Source organism: Salvelinus fontinalis, unplaced genomic scaffold (assembly GCF_029448725.1).
Source record: "Salvelinus fontinalis isolate EN_2023a unplaced genomic scaffold, ASM2944872v1 scaffold_1680, whole genome shotgun sequence".
Taxonomy (NCBI): Eukaryota; Metazoa; Chordata; class Actinopteri; order Salmoniformes; family Salmonidae; genus Salvelinus; species Salvelinus fontinalis.
The window spans coordinates 7,501-31,162 of NW_026601889.1; the positions used below are offsets into that span (position 1 = coordinate 7,501).

Below are 23,662 nucleotides of genomic sequence, written 5' to 3' on the forward strand. Positions count from 1 at the left end.
GTTTGATTCCAGGCTGTATCACAACCGGCCGTGATTGGAAGTCCCATAGGGTGGTGCCCAATTGGACCAGTGTCGTCCGGGTTAGGGTTTGGCAGGGGTAGGCCGCCATTGTAAATAAGAATTTGTTCTTAACTGACTTGCCTAGTTAAATAAAGGTAAAATGTGTTTGTTTCCACCTAGGGCTGTGGCGGTCATGAAATTTTGTCAGCCGGTGATTGTGAAGCAAATAACTTCCGGTGTCACGGTAATTGACCGTTAATTAACATAAACACATTTAGCATCTCCTGTCTTCCACACATAGAGCCACTGATAGAGACCTTTGGAACATCTACATTTTAAAAAGTCTAATAAATCCATGTAATATAGCCTACACCATCACAATAAATCCATTATTTATTTTAGACAAGTCTAAAGAAGCATGATATGAAGAAAATGTAGTCTATTTCAGAAGAACAGAATAGCATACTCTGAGTTGTCCTTATGTTAGGCCCTGATCTTGCTATGCCATATGGCTGTGGGCTACACAAGTTCATTTCGCAGGCAAGATTTTCTTCGAATACGGTGGCATAATTTATAGTATGAAGAATACAATTGAACATAGCTGAATAAAACAGGATAGGATATTTTCTGCAAACGATTTGAGGGAGTGCGCACATGCGGCTATTCTGTGATGAGCGGTTAACAAAGAAACAGGTACTCCTATATGCTTAATTTAGAGTTATTTATGTCATATGTGATACAAATGTTGGGATATATGTTTAGATGTTCAAAACATTCTAAGGCTGCATGATGCGACTAACGATGATTTGAAAAAAGTCACATGAAAGGCATGAGCTCTGCTTTGTTTTTTGCGCAGGCTGTACATCAGTCTCTCATTCACAATTTGACAAGCACTTGATAATGCCTCGAATTTCCCGGCTGCATCCCCTTTGTGTGGCTGTAATGCCCCCTAAAAAAATCCATGCCTTTTACCGCCAGTGGCCTTTGTGCACTTGGGCTGGATATAATAATTATAATTCCCTCCTCCCAGCTGCGTGCTGAAGCACCTCTCACTCACATGGCTCTCCGTCACGTGATTGGGTCTTTTTCACTGTAACGAGTATTACCGAAGGTGGCCTTCCTTCCTGTTCGAGTGGCGCTCGGCGGTCGTCGTCGCCGGTCTACTAGCTGCCACCGATCCCTTTTTCCTTTTCGTTTGGTTTTGTCTAATTGATTTCACCTGTTTATTGTTTGGTTGTTAGGGTGGTGTTATTTAAGTTAGTTTAGCCCGTTTATGTTTGTGCGGGCTTGTTTCTCTGTTTGTATATGAGGTTGTTATTTTCATTGGGGTTTTTCCACAGTCTGGATTTATTTTCCAGTTTTGGACTTTATTCAAGTCGGAGTTTTACGCCAATGTTTTTTGACGTTACCAGTTGTTATTCTGGTTGGACATTAAAAAGTGGTTTTCCCCGTTACCTTTGCTCTCTGCGCCTGACTCCTTACATTTGTCCTCATTGAGTGTAACAGAAGCCCGCACCTACTATGGAGCCAGCAGGAGCAGCGACCACCCCTCTCCCCACGATGGAGGAGAGAGTCCTTCATCACACGTCCATCCTTCATCGCATCGGATCAGCTATGGATCTTATGATGGAGAGGATGGATCGTTGGGAGAGGAGTGGTCTCCCTAATAACCCACCTACCCTCCCTCCAGCAACTATACCATCTCCTCCAGCGGGACCCGGTACCAGCGCTTTGCGTATTACGCCTCCAAGCCAGTACGATGGAGCGGCGGCGGGGTGCCAGGGATTCCTGCTACAATTAGATCTGTACCTGGCCACCGTCCGACCAGCTCCCTCGGATGAAGAGAGCGTGAGTGTCCTCGTCTCCTGCCTGACGGGTAGAGCCCTAGAGTGGGCCAATGCGGTCTGGAACGGGGCCGACTCAGCGAGGGGCCACTACCCGGAGTTCACCCGCCGTTTTCGGGCCGTGTTCGATCACCCTCCAGATGGCCGAGCGGCGGGTGAGAGATTGTTCTATCTACGACAGGGGACGAGGAGCGCGCAGGACTTCGCGCTGGATTTCCGGACCTTGGCCGCTGGAGCAGGGTGGAACGACAGGGCCCTGATAGACCATTACAGGTGTAGCCTGAGAGAGGACGTCCGCAGAGAGCTGGCTTGTCGGGACACTACTCTAAGTTTGGATGAACTAATAGACATGTCTATCCGGTTAGACCATCTGCTAGCTGCTCGCGGACGTTCTGAAAGGGTCCTGTCCGTTCCATCTCCTGACCCTCCTGCTCCCATCCCGATGGAGCTAGGAGGGGCAGCATCTAGGGAGATCGGAGGAGGCTCCTCCTGTACCAGTTGTGGCCGAAGAGGGCACACTTCCGGTCGGTGCTGGAGGAGTTCATCTGGGAATCGAGAGGGCAGGCAGAACACTCCTCGGTCACCTCAGGTGAGTCAGCACCACACTCTCCCAGAGCTTCCTGTTGGTCACATGTTTTTGTTAATATGTTTCCTTAAATTTTTTCCCTCTCTCCAGCATAAGGCGCTAGTCGATTCAGGCGCAGCTGGGAATTTTATAGATCGCGGACTCGCTCAGAGGTTGAGGATTCCGTTAGTTAAGGTAGACCCCCCTTTTCCTGTGCACTCCTTAGATAGTCGACCGTTAGGGTCAGGGCTGGTCAGGGAGTCCACAATTCCTTTGGAGATGATTACGCAGGGGAATCATAAGGAACGGATTAGTCTGTTTCTTATCGATTCACCTGCGTTTCCGGTGGTGCTGGGGATTCCTTGGCTGGCTATTCACAATCCGACGATTTCGTGGAAACAGGGAGCTCTACAGGGGTGGTCTGATGAGTGTTCAGGCAGGTGTGTAGGAGTTTCCATCGGTGCGACAACGGTGGAGAGTCCAGACCAGGTTTCCACCGTGCGCATTCCCGCTGAGTATGCCGATTTGGCTATCGCTTTCAGTAAAAAGAAGGCGACCCAATTACCTCCCCATCGACAGGGGGATTGCGTGATAAACCTCCAGGTAAACGCTGCACTTCCCAGGAGTCATGTGTATCCTTTGTCCCAGGAGGAGACGTTGGCTATGGAGACATATGTTACGGAAGCTCTGGGACAGGGATTCATTCGGCCCTCCATGTCACCCGTCTCCTCGAGTTTCTTTTTTGTGAAGAAAAAGGATGGTGGGTTGCGTCCGTGTATTGATTATCGAGGTCTAAATTCCATCACGGTGGGTTTTAGTTACCCACTACCTCTCATCGCTACGGCGATGGAATCATTCCACGGAGCACGGTTCTTCACGAAACTGGATCTCAGGAGCGCGTATAATCTGGTGCGTATTCGGGAGGGAGATGAGTGGAAAACCGCGTTTAGTACTACATCGGGCCATTATGAGTACCTCGTCATGCCGTACGGGTTAAAGACTGCTCCAGCTGTCTTTCAATCCTTTGTTGACGAGATTCTCAGAGACCTGCACGGACAGGGTGTGGTGGTGTATATTGACGATATTTTGATCTACTCCGCTACACGCGCCGCGCATGTGTCTCTGGTGCGCAAGGTTCTTGGGCGACTGCTGGAGCATGACTTGTACGTGAAGGCGGAGAAATGTGAGTTTTCTAAACAAGCCGTTTCCTTCCTGGGTTACCGCATTTCCAGCTCGGGGGTGGATATAGGGGGTGACCGCGTAAAAGCCGTGCGTAATTGGCCGACTCCGACCACGGTAAAAGAGGTGCAGCGGTTCTTAGGGTTTGCCAATTACTACCGGAGGTTTATCCGGGGTTTTGGTCAGGTAGCAGCCCCTATTACCTCACTCCTGAAGGGGGGGCCGGTGCGTTTGCAGTGGTCGGCAGAGGCAGACAGGGCCTTCTGTAGGTTGAAGGTGCTGTTTACCGAGGCGCCAGTGTTGGCACATCCGGACCCTTCTTTGGCGTTTATAGTAGAGGTGGACGCATCCGAGGCTGGGGTTGGAGCGGTGCTCTCACAGCGCTCGGGTGTGCCACCAAAACTCCGCCCTTGTGCTTTTTTTTCGAAAAAACTTGGGCCAGCGGAGCGGAATTATGATGTGGGGGATAGGGAGTTGTTGGCTATGGTTAAAGCCCTGAAGGTGTGGAGACACCGGCTTGAGGGGGCTAAGCACCCTTTCCTCATCTGGACTGACCACCGTAACCTGGAGTATATCCGATCAGCTAAGAGACTGAATCCGCGTCAGGCAAGGTGGGCCATGTATTTCACCAGATTTCGTTTTACGATCTTGTATCGACCAGGTTCCCTTAACACTAAGGCCGACGCGCTGTCTCGCCTCTATGACTCAGAGGAGCGGTCCATCGATCCTACTCCCATCATTCCGGCGGCCAAGTTGGTGGCACCGATAGTATGGGAGGTGGACGCGGACATCGAGCGGGCGTTAAGGGAGGAACCTGCGCCTCCACAGTGCCCGGAGGGGCGTAGGTATGTACCGCTCACTGTTCGTGATCAATTGATTCGATGGGCTCATGGTATACTCTCGGCAGGTCACCCGGGTATTTCGAGGACAGTGCGAGGTCTTAGGGGGAAGTACTGGTGGCCCACCTTGGAGAGGGATGTGCGATTCTATGTCTCTTCCTGTTCGGTGTGCGCTCAGAGTAAGGCTCCTAGGCCCCTGCCTCGAGGGAAGTTACAACCCCTCCCCGTTCCACAACGGCCGTGGTCCCATCTTTCGGTAGATTTTCTGACTGACTTACCTCCATCTCAGGGGAACACTACGATCCTGGTCGTTGTGGATCGGTTCTCTAAGTCCTGCCGTCTTATCCCGTTGCCCGGTCTCCCTACGGCCCTGCAGACTGCGGAGGCATTATTTACCCATGTCTTCCGGCACTACGGGGTGCCCGAGGATATTGTTTCTGATCGGGGTCCCCAGTTCACTTCCAGAGTATGGAAGGCGTTTATGGAGCATTTGGGGGTCTCGGTCAGCCTTACATCGGGGTATCACCCGGAAAGTAATGGGCAGGTGGAGAGAGTGAACCAGGAGGTGGGTAGGTTTCTGCGGTCGTATTGCCAGGACCGGCCAGGGGAGTGGTCAAGATACATCCCCTGGGCAGAAATTGCTCAGAACTCACTAAGCCACTCCTCTACCAACATGTCACCATTTGAGTGTGTGTTGGGGTATCAGCCGGTTCTGGCACCATGGCATCAGAGTCAGACCGAGGCTCCTGCGGTGGAGGAGTGGGTACAGCGCTCTAAGGAGACTTGGAGAGCCGTCCAGGAGTCTCTGCGTCAGGCGAGTAGACGGCAGAAGAAGAGCGCTGACCGTCACCGCAGTGAGGCCCCCGTGCTTGCACCGGGGGATAGGGTCTGGCTCTCGACCCGAAACCTGCCCCTCCGCTTGCCCTGCCGGAAGCTGGGTCCGCAGTGTGTAGGGCCATTTAAAGTCCTGAGGAGAATAAATGAGGTGTGTTACCGATTGTTACTTCCTTCTTATTATCGTATTAACCCCTCATTTCATGTGTCTCTCCTCAGGCCGGTGGTAGCTGGTCCCATGCAGGAAGGTGAGGTGCCGGAGGTCCCTCCACCCCCTCTGGATATAGAGGGGTCCCCGGCGTACAGGATAAGGTCCATTCTGGATTCCAGACGCCGGGTGGGGGGCCTGCAGTACCTCGTGGACTGGGAGGGGTACGGTCCGGAGGAGAGGTGCTGGGTCCCGGTGGGGGATATATTGGATCCATCTATGCTGAGAGAGTTCCATCGCCTCCATCCGGATCGCCCTGCGCCTCGGCCCCCGGGTCGTCCTCGAGGCCGGCGTCGGCGCGCTGCGGGAGCTGCGCGTCAGGAGGGGGGTACTGTAACGAGTATTACCGAAGGTGGCCTTCCTTCCTGTTCGAGTGGCGCTCGGCGGTCGTCGTCGCCGGTCTACTAGCTGCCACCGATCCCTTTTTCCTTTTCGTTTGGTTTTGTCTAATTGATTTCACCTGTTTATTGTTTGGTTGTTAGGGTGGTGTTATTTAAGTTCGTTTAGCCCGTTTATGTTTGTGCGGGCTTGTTTCTCTGTTTGTATATGAGGTTGTTATTTTCATTGGGGTTTTTCCACAGTCTGGATTTATTTTCCAGTTTTGGACTTTATTCAAGTCGGAGTTTTACGCCAATGTTTTTTGACGTTACCAGTTGTTATTCTGGTTGGACATTAAAAAGTGGTTTTCCCCGTTACCTTTGCTCTCTGCGCCTGACTCCTTACATTTGTCCTCATTGAGTGTAACATTCACAGGCTACAAGTGAAGACAGACACATTGTGGACGCAACTGCGGTGCATATTGAAGATATTGGAAGAACTGTCCAATTTTACTTTTTGTCAGCCAACACGATGAGTAGACCTAAAGAACAGCAAAAGCACTAGCCTATGTCAATCTACTATCCCCCATAATACACAAGTTGACCTATTCTACTCTGTGCAAGAAATAAATATTCCAAACATAGTCTGGGACAGTTGTGGGATGCAATAGATCCCAAATTAATAGAACCAATAGCATCAAAAAAAATGTTTTAAGATATGAGCCTGATGCAACAGATGATAACATTTAGCTTAAAAAGTTGATAAACTATTAAACTATTTATTCACATTATAAGCACAGCAACACACACACGGCAGTAGGCTGTAGGCACAAATGTTCCATGAGCAAGAAAACACCCTTCTCAAAAGTGACCACATATGCGATTATGCACGTTTTATTATAAAGGTGCATTTTTATGGTGAAAAGTGGATTAATGAGCTTCATTTTAATAAGTTATTTGGCCACTTCAGTTGTGATACAAACCGTATCAAAACATATAGGTCTATGGGCTAGGCTACATGAGGTGTGATACAAACCGTATCAAAACATATAGGTCTATGGGCTAGGCTACATGAGGTGTGATACAAACCTTATCAAAACATATAGGTCTATGGGCTAGGCTACATGAGGTGTGATACAAACCTTATCAAAACATATAGGTCTATGGGCTAGGCTACATGAGGTGTGATACAAACCTTATCAAAACATATAGGTCTATGGGCTAGGCTACATGAGGTGTGCGACTAGGATTTTTAAAAGTTGCAAAAAAAAGCATGTGCTGTTTCTTGCCTTACACTGGGCATCATTGACAAGTGATAGGCTAATATTGTCACCCATCACACTATTGATTTAATCGTGTCTTTACCTGTAACGGAAAAAAATATGTAATCTATGCACTTAAATAGCGAATGGAGGACGCTTTTCCCGTGGTTAATTTTCATGCCAGCCAGGTAGGCTATACTCCTGTTGTAAAGAGAAGCAATGTGCTTAATATTAGGAAAGTTGAGAAATAAATATAGTAGGCCTAGCCTATAGTAAGCTGATGGGATCCTCCTCTATTAAACCATCAATCTTGTTTTCTCACGCAATTGCACACCCTATGGAAATGTTGCGCAACATGAGCTCATGGGCTCTCATGAAGCGTTTGATTAGATTTTCAATCACATTTGCATTGACGTCTGAGTGATGAGACAAACAATAGAGTGCTGAGTACCAGGCAGTTGTCAAGTTTGGTAGACTACTAATGACCATCAGCAGCATCAGAGCTTGGAGAAGCCTAATTACCATGACTAAAAAGGTCACATGGAATTTGACAGCCGTCATGACTCGTGATCGCCGGTGCGGTAAAACGGTCACCGTAACAGCCCTATTTCCAACACATTTTACTTGCATTCTTATACTGTAAACTCCTACATGGGCGTCTAATATTCAAGTACTGATGAGCTCAACAGATTGCCAAGGAATCTTTAAAGGTCAACAAAGAGCAATGTTCATGTGTGGCAGATAGACAGTGATCGATTTGGGCTCCGGTCCAAGGCACTGCATCTCAGTTCTAGAGGCGTCACTACAGACCCTGGTTCTACAGACCCTGGTGTGTGTGTGTGTGTGTGTGTGTGTGTGTGTGTGTGTGTGTGTGTGTGTGTGTGTGTGTGTGTGTGTGTGTGTGTGTGTGTGTGTGTGTGTGTGTGTGTGTGTGTGTGTGTGTGTGTGTGTGTGTGACTTTTTCACATTTTGTTGAGTTACAATGATTCAAATGGATTTGTCATTTTTTGTCAACGATCTACACAAAATACTTGAATGTCAAAGTGGAAGAAAAATTCGAACATTTTATTTTATTAATGGAAAATATATTTTATATTTTGATTAGATAAGTATTCAACCCCCTGAATCACCTTTGGTAGCTATTACAGCTGTAAGTCTTTCTGGGTAAGTCTCTAAGAGCTTTGCACACCTGGATCGTACAATATTTCCCTATTCCCTATTATTCTTTTTAAAATTCTTCAAGCTCTGTCAAGTTGGTTGTTAATCATTGCTAGACAGCCATTTTCAAGTCTTGCCATATATTTTCAAGCCAATTGAAGTCAAAACTGTAACTAGGCCACTCAAGAACATTCAATGTTGTCTTAGTAAACTCCAGTGTATAGTTGGCCTTGCGTTTAGGTTATTGTCCTGCTGAAAGGTGTATTTGTCTCTCAGTGGCAGTTGGAAAGCAGACTGAATCAGATTTTCCTCTTGAACTTTGCCTGTGCGTAGCTCTATCCCTTTTTCTTTTTATCAAAACAAATTCCCTTGCCGATGACAAGCATACCCACAACATGCAGCCACCACTATGCTTGAAAGTATGAAGAGTGGTACTCAGTAATGTGTTGTGCTGGATTTTCTCCAAACATAATGCTTTGAATTCAGGACAAAAAGTTAATTTCTTAGCCACATTTTTAGCAGTATTACTTTAGTGCCTTATTGCAAACAGGATGTATGTTTTGGAATATTTTTATTCTGTACAGGCTTCCTTATTTTCACTCTGTCATTTAGGTTAGTATTGTGGAGTAACTACAATGTTGTTGATCCATCCTCAGTTTTCTCCTATCACAGCCATTTAACTGGTTGAAATCTCTGAGCGGTTTCCTTCCTCTCTGTCAACTGAGTTAGGAAGGACACCTGTATCTTTGTAGTGATTGGGTGTATTGATACACCATCCAAAGTACCAATCTACCAACAGGTGCCCTTTTTTTGCGAGGCATTGAAAAACCTTCCTGTTTTTTGAATACTTATTGAGTCAAGACATTTCAGCTTTTCATTTTGAATTAATTTGTAAAAATGTCTAAAAACACAATTCCACTTTGACATTATGGGGTATTGTGTGTAGATCAGTGACACAAAATCCATTGAATCCATTTTAAATTCAGGCTGTAACACAATAAAATGTGATAAAAGTCAAGGGGTGTGAATACTTTCTGAAGGCACTGTATACATGAGCTTGTGTATCTGAGGGTTAGTGTGTGTGTGTGTGTTACCTGGTAGTCATAGCCAGTGCTGAAAAGCACATTGTTGGCAGTAGGGTGCCACTCGATGAGGCCCACCCTGCGGCTGTGACCCTGCAGCTCCTTCCACGGCACCGTCAGGTTCTTCAGCACACCATGGGGAGGGATGTCCCACACCTTCACCTGTTAGAGCCACACACACACACACACACACACACACACACACACACACACACACACACACACACACACACACACACACACACACACACACACACACACACACACACACACACACACACAGGCACACCCATGTGCGGACACACAAATACACATGCACACACAAGGACACACATAAAAAGTTACATACACACACTTCAAAGCTAACCATTGACTAGAGCCAACTCACATAGCCAGACTGAAAGGTGAGGAATTTGAGACTGACCAGCGGCTAATTCATAACACACAAAGAAGAGTTGTAACTCTCAAACACGTTACAGGTGGTAGTACAGGTCAGGACTTCAGACAGCTATTACCTAGGCCCTCAGTTATCTTTGACTGTTTAAAAGATGTTGCTCTAACCCCAGTTGGTTACTTAGTCAGTGGTATGAAATGAATGGAAAAGGGATTTTGTGTGTGTGTGTGTGTGTGTACACTACTGACCGTGGAGTCCTCTGAGCAGGATGCTATACAGAAGTCGTTGAAGGGGTTCCATTTGATGTCCAGTACGTTACCTCTGTGGCCTGACACTTTGGGGTGAAGGGGGTCCACCTTCCCTGTCTAAATAACACAGACAGGGGGGGGGGGGGGGGGGGGCAATAGAACATTACATCAGGCCTCACACTCCTGCCCTGAAGTCAGTGTGTGTTTGCAAGATTCCTAGGAGCCATGGGGTCAGGAGAAGGTGGAGCAAGAGTCTGAGGTTTGATATTATTTATCATTACATCAGGTAGAAATGTGTAGGCAGGATACAGACTATACATAAAAAGATAAGGACTAATATTGAAGGTAAACAGGGGAAATCACAAGATAAAATGTATATTCATTACTCGAAGAAACCGATCAACAAATATCCAGTATTCAAAGTCAGGGACATAATTTGTCCAGGTAAACATGATGTAATCGGCAGACCAGCCAAGAAAGAACCAAGTCTGACTCCTCTTTACAAGTCAAGACAGGCAGCCTACCTCAGCATACTGAACGACAACCTCACTACAGAGCTAACCAGCAAGTCTATGCAAGGCGGCATAGCAAGCCCTTCACCTGCCTGAAGACAATTGAGCAATAGGCAATGACAGTAAGGAATAGTTTACGAATAATTCACTTCAATACCCTAGCTGGCTAACATTATGGCAAAGGTGGTACATAAAGAAGTTATTTAAGAAAGAGTGTAAAAACAGTTTTAAAGGCAAACCTTATTGATATGTTTGATTCTTTAGATGCCTGTCAACTCAGACACTTCCTGAATAGATTGTAGACATAATGTATCAAGATCAGCAACTTATGACAGAGGCGAGCATGTTGAGCAATGTTGGGGCGTGTTCACTATTCACCATTGTTTTTAACACAACATGTCTCTATTACACAATCATTTTGGTCTCAATCTGATTTGCATCAGATAATTCAAGAAGTTTAAGAATGCAGTAATCGAGGCCTGTCTTAGTCAGACATACAGTAACTCAGTCTTATTCAGGCTCCCCTTACTAATGAGTCTGAAAAGAACCACTCACAGGTGTGTTGTGACAGGTGACTGCATGACATCATTGGTGTCCAGGAGGAGCATGGTGTGTGTGTGTGTGTGTGTGTGTGTGTGTGTGTGTGTGTGTGTGTGTGTGTGTGTGTGTGTGTGTGTGTGTGTGTGTGTGTGTGTGTGTGTGTGTGTGTGTGTGTGTGTGTGTGTGTGTGTGTGTGTGTGTGTGTGTGTGTGTAGGCAAGGTGTGTTTGGGATAGGGGGGTGAGCCCTGAAACTACATTAATGACTCAGTCTAAGAACATGCTATCAGAGAGAGAGATGGGTCATAGATGTATTAGATTATAGGAACCGAACGGTGTGTGTGTGCGTGCCTGTGTGTGTGCCGGGGTAGGGGAGGGCGTCTCTGAGACAAGCCATAGTTTCAACTCCTTGCGACGGGTGGAGGGGGACATAGGTGAGTTATGTCATTCCTGAGTCCCTATGTAACTCCTGTCTGAGCCAAGCAGAGGAGTATGATAAATTCAGAGAGAGACCCCTTCAAGAAGAAAGAGGGAAAAAAAGAAGGGAGAAGACAGGAAAAAAGGAAGAGGGAAAAGAGGGAGCGGTGGATCGAGAGCCTTTCTGATGAATGAAAGCCTGTAAATTGAGCTGATGTTCAGGTGAAGAGGTCTGGAGGTGCTATAGCCGTACAGGGAGTTGAAAGAGAAAGACAAGTTCAGTGGAGAGATCAACACAATGCCTCCACTGATGAGAGGCTATACATAATAAGGACATCTTTATATACATCATTTACGAGTCAGATTGATATCTAGACAGCAAAGGGAAGGAGGGAGAAAGAGTTTGTGGAGGGGTAACAAAATAAAGATGACAGGCGTTTTAGGAGGGAAAGTTATGGGTTAGCCGGCTTAACTTTCCCTGTCTTTTTTTGCCGGTCTTTGGCTGGGGCGCTGTTTGAAGTGAATCCCCCAAAACATCAGCCTTAGCAACAGACTACAGAGGGCTTGGAGGGATACCTCAAAATGAAAAGTCAAAGCTAAAAACAGACATTTTAGGTAATATAACGCAGCAGGGCATCTCATACAATATGTCCAGAATCTATCAAATGTAAAGACCCTCAAACACTCACTAATTCACCAACAATGACATCACCCTGTAGGTAGAAGTTACCCCTAACGACTGACACAGGGTCATATATTCTGATCCCAGACCTATGGTTAAGAAAAACTTCTACCTCGACAAGAGAGAGAGATTTCACATCTATTTCTCAAAAAAAGCAAAGGTGGGCGGAGACTCACGTGATGGACAGAGAGGACCAGGAAGGCTCCACCCCCGGCGCACTCTGTGATGACGGCAATGAAACGCGGGTTGACGGCGCAGAAGTGGTTGTCGTGGACGCTCCGCGTGATGGGCACGCCATCGTAGCAGTTCTCCTTGGTGGCGGCCTTACCGAACACGTGGCGGAACTTGGAGCTGCGATACTGAGGACGCCATGTCATCTAGGATGGAGAGAGCAAGAGAAAATGTATAATCCTGTTTCTTGGATCAACATCATACATTACTACACAAACACATTAGGCAGAGCGGGAGACAAGGCAGAGGAGGGGAGAAGTAGGGAGAGAGAGATGGAGGAGGGAGAAGGAGGGAGAGGGAGGAGAGGGGGAGAGGGAGGAAGAAGGGTCAATGAAGGAGAATTGCCTGTTCATCAAAGTTAATTTAATGATGCCTTTAACAAGGTTGTTGATTGTTGGACCCGCGTACAACAAAACACAGATACAGAACTAGATATATGCCTTAAAGAGACGGCACTTTAGCCCAATCTTACCAGAGTGTGAGAGATCCATCTATGTCAACCAGACATTAAAAAAACATCTCTGAAAAGCAGGCCACCACATAACAGTTATTAGAGTCAAAATGGCAAGCTGCCCACTTTAATTGACATTCTGAACCGTGACAGGATAGATGGACCTATTGTAAAGCTGCACCCTAACACTGTCAACCACCACGGGGGATTGGAACCGTTTAGTAAAGTGAAGAGCAAGATAATCACTATTAGACCTCCCCCAAACCGTAAGCCTCTTGTTAGTCTATCCGCCTCTCTTCAGCCTGCACTTCAGGATCCTATCCATTAGGGAAAACGTTTTAAAACATTTTCAACGGAAAGCTAAAAAGAGTGTTTCTTGTTGGACCAGGTAGTCCCTCACTGTTTCAGTCTGTTTTAATGCCTGTTAAAGCCAACCCAGCCCTCCAGCTAGTGGATAAGTCATCTGTGTGAATGCTAGGCTAAGTGCCTGTGTGGAAGAACGTCTGGGACCCAGCCTGGCTAGCCAACATGTCTGTCTGCCTGCATGTCTATTACTGCTGCATGGTCATTATTTATGAATTAGAGGAGAGGCTGGTGGACCTGAGGTTACAGTACAGTAACAGTACAGGACCAAAACAGTGAGCAGGATGAAGCTGCCCCTATAGACGCTGATCTTAGGTCAGTGTTTCCCTCAAATGGTCAAGGTTAGGGTATGATGAGAGTAAACCGAAAGGTCGCTGGTTCGAAACCCGTGCTGACTAGGTGAGAAATTTGCCTGCGTGCCCGTGAGCAAGGCACTTAACCCTAATTGCTCTGGATAAGAGCATCTGCTAAATTACAAAAATGTAAATAGGAGTAGTATGTAGTGGCTCCTCAAACACTGGTCTAAGGTCAGTTTAGCATTTTTATTTCCAATGGTTAAAGTTAAAGGTTTGCTGAGTGTAAACTGATCCTAGATCTGTGCCTAAAAGCAACCGCTATCTGGAGCTCAAAGGATATGGGCTGTTGTGTCACCTGGAAATGACCTATGGCTTAATGACATCATCCCTCTCTGTGTTTGGATGGAAGTGAGTTTTTTCTGGCGATATAGATGGTGTCAGTAAAAATATATAAGGCAACGAGGAAAACAGAGTGACGTCATTGTGGGGGAAAGAGTTAAAAATAACACACTGGGAGCCAGGCAGGCCAGTGGTTGGTTGGTGCGGGTGTGGCTTTAGTGGTGGTGGCTGGTTGGCCTCAACAGAAGCAGAGAGGGGGAGAGAGGGGAAGAGAGAGAGAGGGGTAAAGAGAGAGAGATGGGCAAGAGAGGGAAAGAAGGTGAGAGAGAAAGAAAGAAAAGGAAAGAGAGGGGGAGAGAAAGAGAGGGGGGAAAGAGATGGAAAGAGAGAGAGAGAAAGAGAGAGGGGGGAAAGAGAGATGGAAAGAGAGAGAGAGAAAGAGAAAGAGAGAGGGGGAAAAGAGAGATGGAAAGAGAGAGAGAGAGAGAGAAAGAGAGAGGGGGAAAGAGAGAGAGATGGGCAAGAGAGGGAAAGAAGGTGAGAGAGAAAGAAAGAAAAGGAAAGAGAGGGGGAGAGAAAGAGAGGGGGGGAAAGAGAGATGGAAAGAGAGAGAAAGAGAGAGGGGGGAAAGAGATGGAAAGAGAGAGAGAAAGAGAAAGAGAGAGGGGGAAAAGAGAGATGGAAAGAGAGAGAGAGAGAGAGAGAAAGAGAGAGGGGGAAAGAGAGAGGGGGAAAGAGAGAGGGAAAGGAGAGAGAAGTAGGAACAGAAAGAGAGAGGAGACTCCGAGAGATAGAGAAAAAGAAAGCGAGAAACAGGGAATAAGATTTCCCATCCTTCAGCTCGTCTCAGTCTCTGTTTACGCGTGGCCCTTTCATCTTCTACCCCCCGGGTGAGCGTTTAGAGCGCCGTGCGGTCACGCCCGAACGTTCTCTACCTGACGAGAGCTTCATTAACCTTTTCAGGTGAGTGAATGAACCCAACCAGCCTGGCCCAACACAGATGGCTCACACTGATAATGCCATATCCCTGCAGCTGCACTGCCAACAGCTAGCTTCCTAGATGAACTACACCAGTGGAAATAATGCATTGAGACTGCTGACAAATGTTTTTACCTCAAATGAACAAAGGCCAACACACAATCCCAAACAGTGAAATATCTCAATGCATGTCAAGACAGAAAGCAGGAATGTGCCTACCAGGTCCTACGTGTATATTTACACAAACAACACAACGGTCCTATCAGACTGGGCCTATCTTCTCTCAACTCTTGCTCTGGGCAACATCTGTGTCCTCAACACAAAGAGAAAGCAACAGCCAACAGCCATATCCCATCCCTGTCAGTAGCAGTCAGAGACAGTAGCTCTCTACTACCCCTCAGTAGGAGCCTGTTGGGTGTACCTGATAGTGTCAGCCGACTGCCTGTCAGTTTTGAGCCAGTGAGAACAGGCTTGATGAGCCATGTTGGAATGGATGATGGGACGCTGATCATTGGTTGGCTCTGGGTGGTGTTCATAAGTGCACGCAATGGAAAAAAACAGTAAAAACAGGGAGCTGGACTTATCCAATAAAATCACTCATTTTTGTCTTCCGTTGCACAACGTTTCGCTACAGTATTCCCTTATGAACACGACCCAGCTCCACCAAGGCTCTCTCCATTGGTTCAGCTGTGGAGAGCCGAGTTGACATCGTTCTGCTCCAAGGCTCTATTTGAATGTGTGTCTTTCCCCGCTTCGAGTCATTAACCCAAATACATAGAACCTGATCAGTATCTCTCAACCCTCTGCTTCTCTCCAAACCCACCTGCCTCTCTTCTTCTTCTACAGAGGGAACACAATGACCTGAAGAACTTCACAGTGAGGGGCTTGAAAATGGCAATCGCAATAGCTGCATTTGAAATGGCAGCCTATATGATTTATTTAACCAGGAAAAGAACATTGAGACCCAGTCTCTTTTTCGAGGGAGACCTGGCCAAGAAGGCAGCAACAATCAATACATGACAGAATTAAAACTATTTAACAACATGATCCAGCATAAAAAAAGCATTTAATTAAACTCCTCTGTAACAGATTCTACCATCAGAATGTGTAATTAATTCAGTGGCACTAACATATCTAGATGAAGCATGGGTTGTAGACTATTCCATGCCTCTGGTGCACAAGATGAGAAGGCAGTCTTGCCTAATAAGAGTGCATTACTATATACAGTATATAGGCCCTGGACAAAAGTAGGGCACTATAAAAGGGAATAGGGTGCCATTTCAGACACAGACAAAGTGTGACAAGCCTCCAAGAGGAGGAAAAACCCCAACCCTTTTCCCAGAAATCCAACCTGCAATCATAGATTTCAAATACAGAGTTAAATAGTGAGAGGAAATGACAGTTCCATTTTGTGCTTTAACAGCAGGTAGGTACACAGCTTGGCTGCATAGTGGGGGCCGTCTGAACAAGGAAATTATGAGTACAGATTATTCTATTTTTAACCCTGTCATCTTGCTGATCAAAAGTCTTCCACTGCTCCAAAAATGTCTAAAATGTCTGTATAGCACATTGTAAAGGCTGGATATCTCTTGCTGTATAATGGAGAGCAAGGTACATAAGATATAGAGCAAGCTCTATCAGTTGGACTCTAGAACAGCTATTTTTGTCAACGGAGGGCTATAACCAATGACTCACCACTTCATATGGTAAAAGGGTGCTGTAAAAACCACTGTGAAACGCATCACAAAGACAAATGTAGAATACCAATCTCAAGTTGCATTTTTCACGTCTTTCATATTTCAGTGGCTTTCAACCATCTGTTCTTTAATCCTGTGAGAGCTGGGTGCGTTACCGTCTCACCCCAGTCACCTTGGTGTGTTCAGGACTCTCCACAGCCCCATGAGCCCTGGTCAAAAGTAGTGCACTATATAGGGAATGGGGTGATATTCGGGACGCATCTCTAGCTTTCCACAGGACAACATGTCAAAGTTCAGAGCCAGGAGGAGGGCAAAGTTCACATGCATTGACACTAATCCGGACGCTTATAAGAAATCCTGCTATGCCCTCAGACAAACCATCAAACAGGCAAAGCGTCAATACAGGACAAATGTATTTTATGCTAAATGTCTTTTATGCTCGCTTCAAGGCAAGCAACACTGAAGCATGCATGAGAGCACCAGCTGTTCCGGATGACTGTGTTTACACTTTCTATAGCCGATGTGAGCAAGTCCTTTAAACAGGTCAACATTTACAAGGCTGCGGGGCCAGACGGATTACCAGGGCGTGTACCCAGAGCATGCACGGACCAACTGGGAAGTGTCTTCACTGACATTTTCAACTTCTCCCTGACCCGAGTCAGTAATACCTACATGTTTCAAGCAGACCACCATAGTCCCTGTCCCCAAGAATGTGAAGGTAACCTGCCTAAATGACTACCGCCTCGTAGCACTCAGGTCGGTAGCCATGAAGTGCTTTGAAAGGCTGGTCAGGGCTCACATCAACACCATCATCCCGGAAACCCTAGATCCACTCCAATTCGCACACCGCACCAACAGATCCACAGATGACGCAATCTCAATCACACTCCACACTGACCTTTCACACCTGGACAAAATTAACACCTATGTGAGAATGCTGTTCATTGACTACAGCTCAGCATTCAACACTATAGTACCCATAAAGCTCATAAAGAGGACTAAACACCTCCCTCTGCAACCCCTTCTGTACTCCATGTTCACTCACGACTGGGTGGCCAGGCACGATTCCAACACCATCATTAAGTTTGCTGACGACACAACAGTGGTAGGCCTGATCACCGACAACGATGAGTCAGCCTATAGGGAAGATCAGAGACCTGGCAGTGTGGTGCCAGGACAACAACCTCTCCCTCAATGTGAGCAAGACAAAGGAGCTGATCGTGGACTACAGGAAAAGGAGTGCCGAACAGGCTCCCATTAACATCGATGGGGCTGTAGTGGAGCGGGTCGAGAGTTTCAAGTTCCTTGGTGTCCACATCACCAACAAACTATCATGGTCCAAACACACTAAGACAGTCGTGAAGAGGGCACGACAAAACCTTTTCCCCCTCAGGAGACTGAAAATATTTGGCATGGGTCCCCAGATCATCAAAAAGTTCTACAGCTGCACCATCGAGAGCATCCTGACTGGTTGCATCACCGCCTGGTATGGCAACTGCTCGGCATCTCACCGTAAGGCTCTACAGAGGGTAGTGTGTACGGCCCAATACATCACTGGGGCCAAACGTCCTGCCTTTCAGGACCTATTTACTAGGCGGTGTCAGAGGAAGGCACAAAAAATTGTCAAAGACTCCAGTCACCCTAGTCATAGACTGTTCTCTCTGCTACCGCACGGCAAGCAGTACCAGAGCACCAAGTCTAGGTCCAAAAGGACCCCCAAGCAATAAGTTGGCTGAATAATTAATCAAATGGCCACCCAAAATATTTACATTGACCCCACCACACTTTGTTTCTACACTGCTGCTACTGGCTGGGTATTATCGATGCATAGTCACTTTACCCCTACCTACATGTACAAATTACTTTGACCAACCTGTAGCCCCGCACATTGACTTGGTACCAGTACCCCCTGTATATAGCTTCGTTATTGTTATGTAATCTTATTGTTAGTTTTCTTAACTCTATTTCTTGAACTGCATTGTTGGTTAAGGGCTTGTAAGTAAGAATTTCACAGTAAGGTCTACTACACCTGTTGTATTCGGTGCATGTGACAAATAACATTTGATTTGATTTGATATCTCTATTTACCTCTGTGGCTGAGATGGACTACAGACTCTCTGTTAGAACGCCATGCCTGAAGCTGGAAGCACCATGACACCTTCCACCACCACTAAACCTTCAACATCTCTGACATCTATCAGTGATCTCTCGCTCTAAGGATCATGTCACCTCACAACTCCCTTCACTACCCTCACAGCCTAACTACAACTCCCTCACAGCCAAACTACAACTCCCTCACAGCCAAACTACAACTCCCTCACAGCCAAACTACAACTCCCTCACAGCCAAACTACAACTCCCTCACAGACAAACTACAACTCCCTCACAGCCAAACTACAACTCCCTCACAGCCAAACTACAACTCCCTCACAGCCAAACTACAACTCCCCCCTGCCACCCTCACAGACAAACTACAACTCCCTCACAGCCAAACTACAACTCTTTCACAGCCAAACTACAACTCTTTCACAGCCTAACTACAACTCCCTCACAGCCTAACTACAACTTTCACAGCCAAACTACAACTCCCTCACAGCCTAACTACAACTCTTTCACAGCCAAACTACAACTCCCTCACAGCCAAACTACAATTCCCTCACAGCCTAACTACAAGTCTTTCACAGCCAAACTACAACTCCCTCACAGCCAAACTACAACTCCCTCATTGCCAAACTACAACTCCCTCCACCACCCTCACAGCCAAACTACAACTCTTTCACAGCCAAACTACAACTCCCTCACAGCCTAACTACAACTCCCTCACAGCCTAACTACAATTCTTTCACAGCCAAACTACAACTCCCTCACAGCCTAACTACAACTCTTTCACAGCCAAACTACAACTCCCTCACAGCCTAACTACAACTCTTTCACAGCCAAACTACAACTCCCTCACAGCCAAACTACAATTCCCTCACAGCCTAACTACAAGTCTTTCACAGCCAAACTACAACTCCCTCACAGCCAAACAACAACTCCCTCATTGCCAAACTACAACTCCCTCCACCACCCTCACAGCCAAACTACAACTCTTTCACAGCCAAACTACAACTCTTTCACAGCCAAACTACAACTCCCTCACAGCCAAACTACAACACCCTCACAGCCAAACTACAACTCCTTCACAGCCAAACTACAACTCCCTCACAGACAAACTACAACTCCCTCACAGCCAAACTACAACTCCCTCACAGCCAAACTACAACTCCCTCACAGACAAACTACAACTCCTTCACAGACAAACTACAACTCCCTCACAGCCAAACTACAACTCCCTCACAGCCAAACTACAACTCCCTCACAGACAAACTACAACTCCTTCACAGACAAACTACAACTCCCTCACAGCCAAACTATAACTCCTTCACAGCCAAACTACAACTCCCTCACAGACAAACTACAACTCTTTCACAGCCAAACTACAACTCTTTCACAGCCTAACTACAACTCTTTCACAGCCTAACTACAACTCCCTCACAGCCTAACTACAACTCTTTCACAGCCAAACTACAACTCCCTCACAGCCTAACTACAACTCTTTCACAGCCAAACTACAACTCCCTCACAGCCAAACTACAACTCCCTCACAGCCTAACTACAAGTCTTTCACAGCCAAACTACAACTCCCTCATTGCCAAACTACAACTCCCTCCACCACCCTCACAGCCAAACTACAACTCTTTCACAGCCAAACTACAACTCTTTCACAGCCTAACTACAACTCCCTCACAGCCTAACTACAACTCCCTCACAGCCTAACTACAACTCTTTCACAGCCTAACTACAACTCTTTCACAGCCAAACTACAACTCCCTCACAGCCAAACTACAACTCCCTCACAGCCAAACTACAATTCCCTCACAGCCTAACTACAAGTCTTTCACAGCCAAACTACAACTCCCTCACAGCCAAACTACAACTCCCTCATTGCCAAACTACAACTCCCTCCACCACCCTCACAGCCAAACTACAACTCTTTCACAGCCAAACTACAACTCTTTCACAGCCAAACTACAACTCCCTCACAGCCTAACTACAACTCTTTCACAGCCAAACTACAACTCCCTCACAGCCTAACTACAACTCTTTCACAGCCAAACTACAACTCCCTCACAGCCAAACTACAACTCCCTCACAGCCTAACTACAAGTCTTTCACAGCCAAACTACAACTCCCTCATTGCCAAACTACAACTCCCTCCACCACCCTCACAGCCAAACTACAACTCTTTCACAGCCAAACTACAACTCTTTCACAGCCTAACTACAACTCCCTCACAGCCTAACTACAACTCCCTCACAGCCTAACTACAACTCTTTCACAGCCTAACTACAACTCTTTCACAGCCAAACTACAACTCCCTCACAGCCAAACTACAACTCCCTCACAGCCAAACTACAATTCCCTCACAGCCTAACTACAAGTCTTTCACAGCCAAACTACAACTCCCTCACAGCCAAACTACAACTCCCTCATTGCCAAACTACAACTCCCTCCACCACCCTCACAGCCAAACTACAACTCTTTCACAGCCAAACTACAACTCTTTCACAGCCAAACTACAACTCCCTCACAGCCAAACTACAACACCCTCACAGCCAAACTACAACTCCTTCACAGCCAAACTACAACTCCCTCACAGACAAACTACAACTCCCTCACAGCCAAACTACAACTCCCTCACAGCCAAACTACAACTCCCTCACAGCCAAACTACAACTCCCTCACAGACAAACTACAACTCCTTCACAGCCAAACTACAACTCCCTCACAGGCAAACTAGAACTCCTTCACAGCCAAACTACAACTCCCTCACAGACAAACTACAACTCCTTCACAGCCAAACTACAACTCCCTCACAGACAAACTACAACTCCTTCACAGCCAAACTACAACTCCCTCACAGACAAACTACAACTCATTCACAGACAAACTACATCTCCCTCACAGACAAACTACAACTCCCTCACAGACAAACTACAACTCCCTCACAGACAAACTACAACTCCCTCACAGCCAAACTACAACTCCCTCACAGCCAAACTACAACTCCCTCACAGCCAAACTACAACTCCCTCCGCCCCCCTCACAACCAAACTACAACTCCCTCTGCCCCCTTCACAACCAAACTACAAATCTCTCACCTTTACCTCAACCTAATGTCTTGTCTTATGTTTATATGGTTTAGGAGAATATGTAACTATTAAACTTTCCACTGATGTTTCCACTATGAGAGCCTGTGAGAGAGGGAGTAGTGGAGGAGGGAGAAAGGTGGGAGAAGAGGGCGAGTCGGGGTAGTTGAGGAGGAGGTAAGGTGAGTGAGGAAGGGGGAGATAGAGTGAGGGCTGTTGCCGGGTCGCCTGCCGTGTTTTGTAAGCGCTCAAAGGGAAACACGAGCCAGGGAATGTCCAGGTCTGTGTGTGTGTCTACGTTCCTGTCTGACATGACATGGTACTCAGACGACAGCCGCGCGCTACAGGCTTTCTCCCTGGAAGAGAAGGCCATGCAGCCCAGGTAACACAATAACAGCCCAACACTATAGAATGTACATGGAAAAGAGGAATGTACTGCATAAGGAGATGCCTTGATGGAGCGAGTGGTGTGTGTGTGTGTGGGGGGGGGGGGGGCCTGGCTACAGACTATGGGGAAAGAAAGAGCATTTTGAGCTTGTGGAGGACCTGCAGCAGGTGAAATGTTTTACTAGAGAGGGAGAGAGCCTGGGCCTTGTAGCACTATCAATGGGCAAACTCCCACTACAGGACAATGTGTGTGTTGAAGTGTGCAAGCATCTGTATATAGGCTGCACGCCATACAGAACAAATGCTAACTCTGAATGAACAACAGCCAGTTGTTTCCCAGTTGCTTTTGTACGCATTAACATGCGTTTGTGCACCTGCGTGTGTGCATGCGAGTCGGAGCATTCTTAGAATGCTAGAATTGTATGCATACGACTGCTGCCAATATGCAAAGTCACTGGTATTGCCCGCCATTGAAGCACAGAGGGAGTATGAATGCGGAAATAACAGGTATGCATGGCTTGCACAAACAAACAGATCGCCTATAGTCCTCCTATGGCCAAACAACTTCCCTATACAGTATACAGGTGTAGTGCCAAACTACTGTCAACACTCACCACTTCCTACATGTTGATACACTCTGGTAAAGTCTGGTAAAAGGTCCTTTTAAAAGTTTCAAAAGCAGAACACCAGGCAATGAAATCCTGGTATTATGCGGGTTCAGATAGCAATATCAAGTGCTGCTTTGTGTTGTGCAGATCTTTAAGCCGTAGGCATATCTCCAGTGACAGGAGTGGATTTTATGATTAACTAATGGGTGAATTAGGTGAGCAGGGTGTGGTGTGTTCAACATTGGGACTATGTCTATATCTACACGTCACTTCTCCCTTTGTAGGCCAATGCAACCCTTTACAGTACAAATCAATCAGAAGGCTATGCTATCCCACTTCAGCACACACACACACACACACACACACACACACACACACACACACACACACACACACACACACACACACACACACACACACACACACACACACACACACACACACACACACACACACACACACACACACACACACACACACACACACACACACAGCCTTAACATGAATGAGAAATGGGACCCAGAGCTTGATGAATAGGTCTTGTGCGTCTTGTGTGTCTTCCATAGTTCAGTGGCAGAGAGCCTTAGATGACCCAACCATAAAAAAACATCTGTGATTTAACACTTGACTGACTCAGTATAGGGATGATGTCATGTTCACTATTCTAAAACTGTAACAGCTCCTTCTTCACGTTCCCTTTACGGTTTAGCCAGAGTCAGCAGGATTATGCTGCCGCTGGCGATGTGCGTGAATAATTACAACTTCATAGAGCTTTGCCGACAGGATCTTTTAAAAATACTATGCACGGACGCAAACACACACAACACACTTTAAACACTCCCTAGAGGTGTTAGGTGTATCTTGTTGGAGCCTGCCTCAGCTAGAAAACTGCACACTGTAATCACCCTGTCCCTCACTCAGCTCTCACACACACACACACACACACACACACACACACACACACACACACACACACACACACACACACACACACACACACACACACACACACACACACACACACACACACACACACACACA

General features: G+C 46.7%; 1 protein-coding gene across 1 annotated transcript in view; it reads right to left on the bottom strand.

Moving 5' to 3' along the window:
• Nucleotides 1-14,321, bottom strand: part of LOC129849780 (coronin-2A-like) — a 21,779-nt gene extending 7,458 nt beyond the window's left edge. Inside the window, exons 1-3 of the mRNA XM_055916539.1 lie at nucleotides 12,256-14,321; nucleotides 9,931-10,047; nucleotides 9,301-9,450 (exon numbers count right to left, since the gene is read on the bottom strand). Of these exons, the coding sequence (XP_055772514.1) occupies nucleotides 9,301-9,450; nucleotides 9,931-10,047; nucleotides 12,256-12,456 (468 nt within the window). The 5' untranslated portion in view covers nucleotides 12,457-14,321. The remainder of the gene's footprint in view (nucleotides 1-9,300; nucleotides 9,451-9,930; nucleotides 10,048-12,255) is intronic.
• Between the last annotated feature and the right edge of the window lie 9,341 nt (nucleotides 14,322-23,662).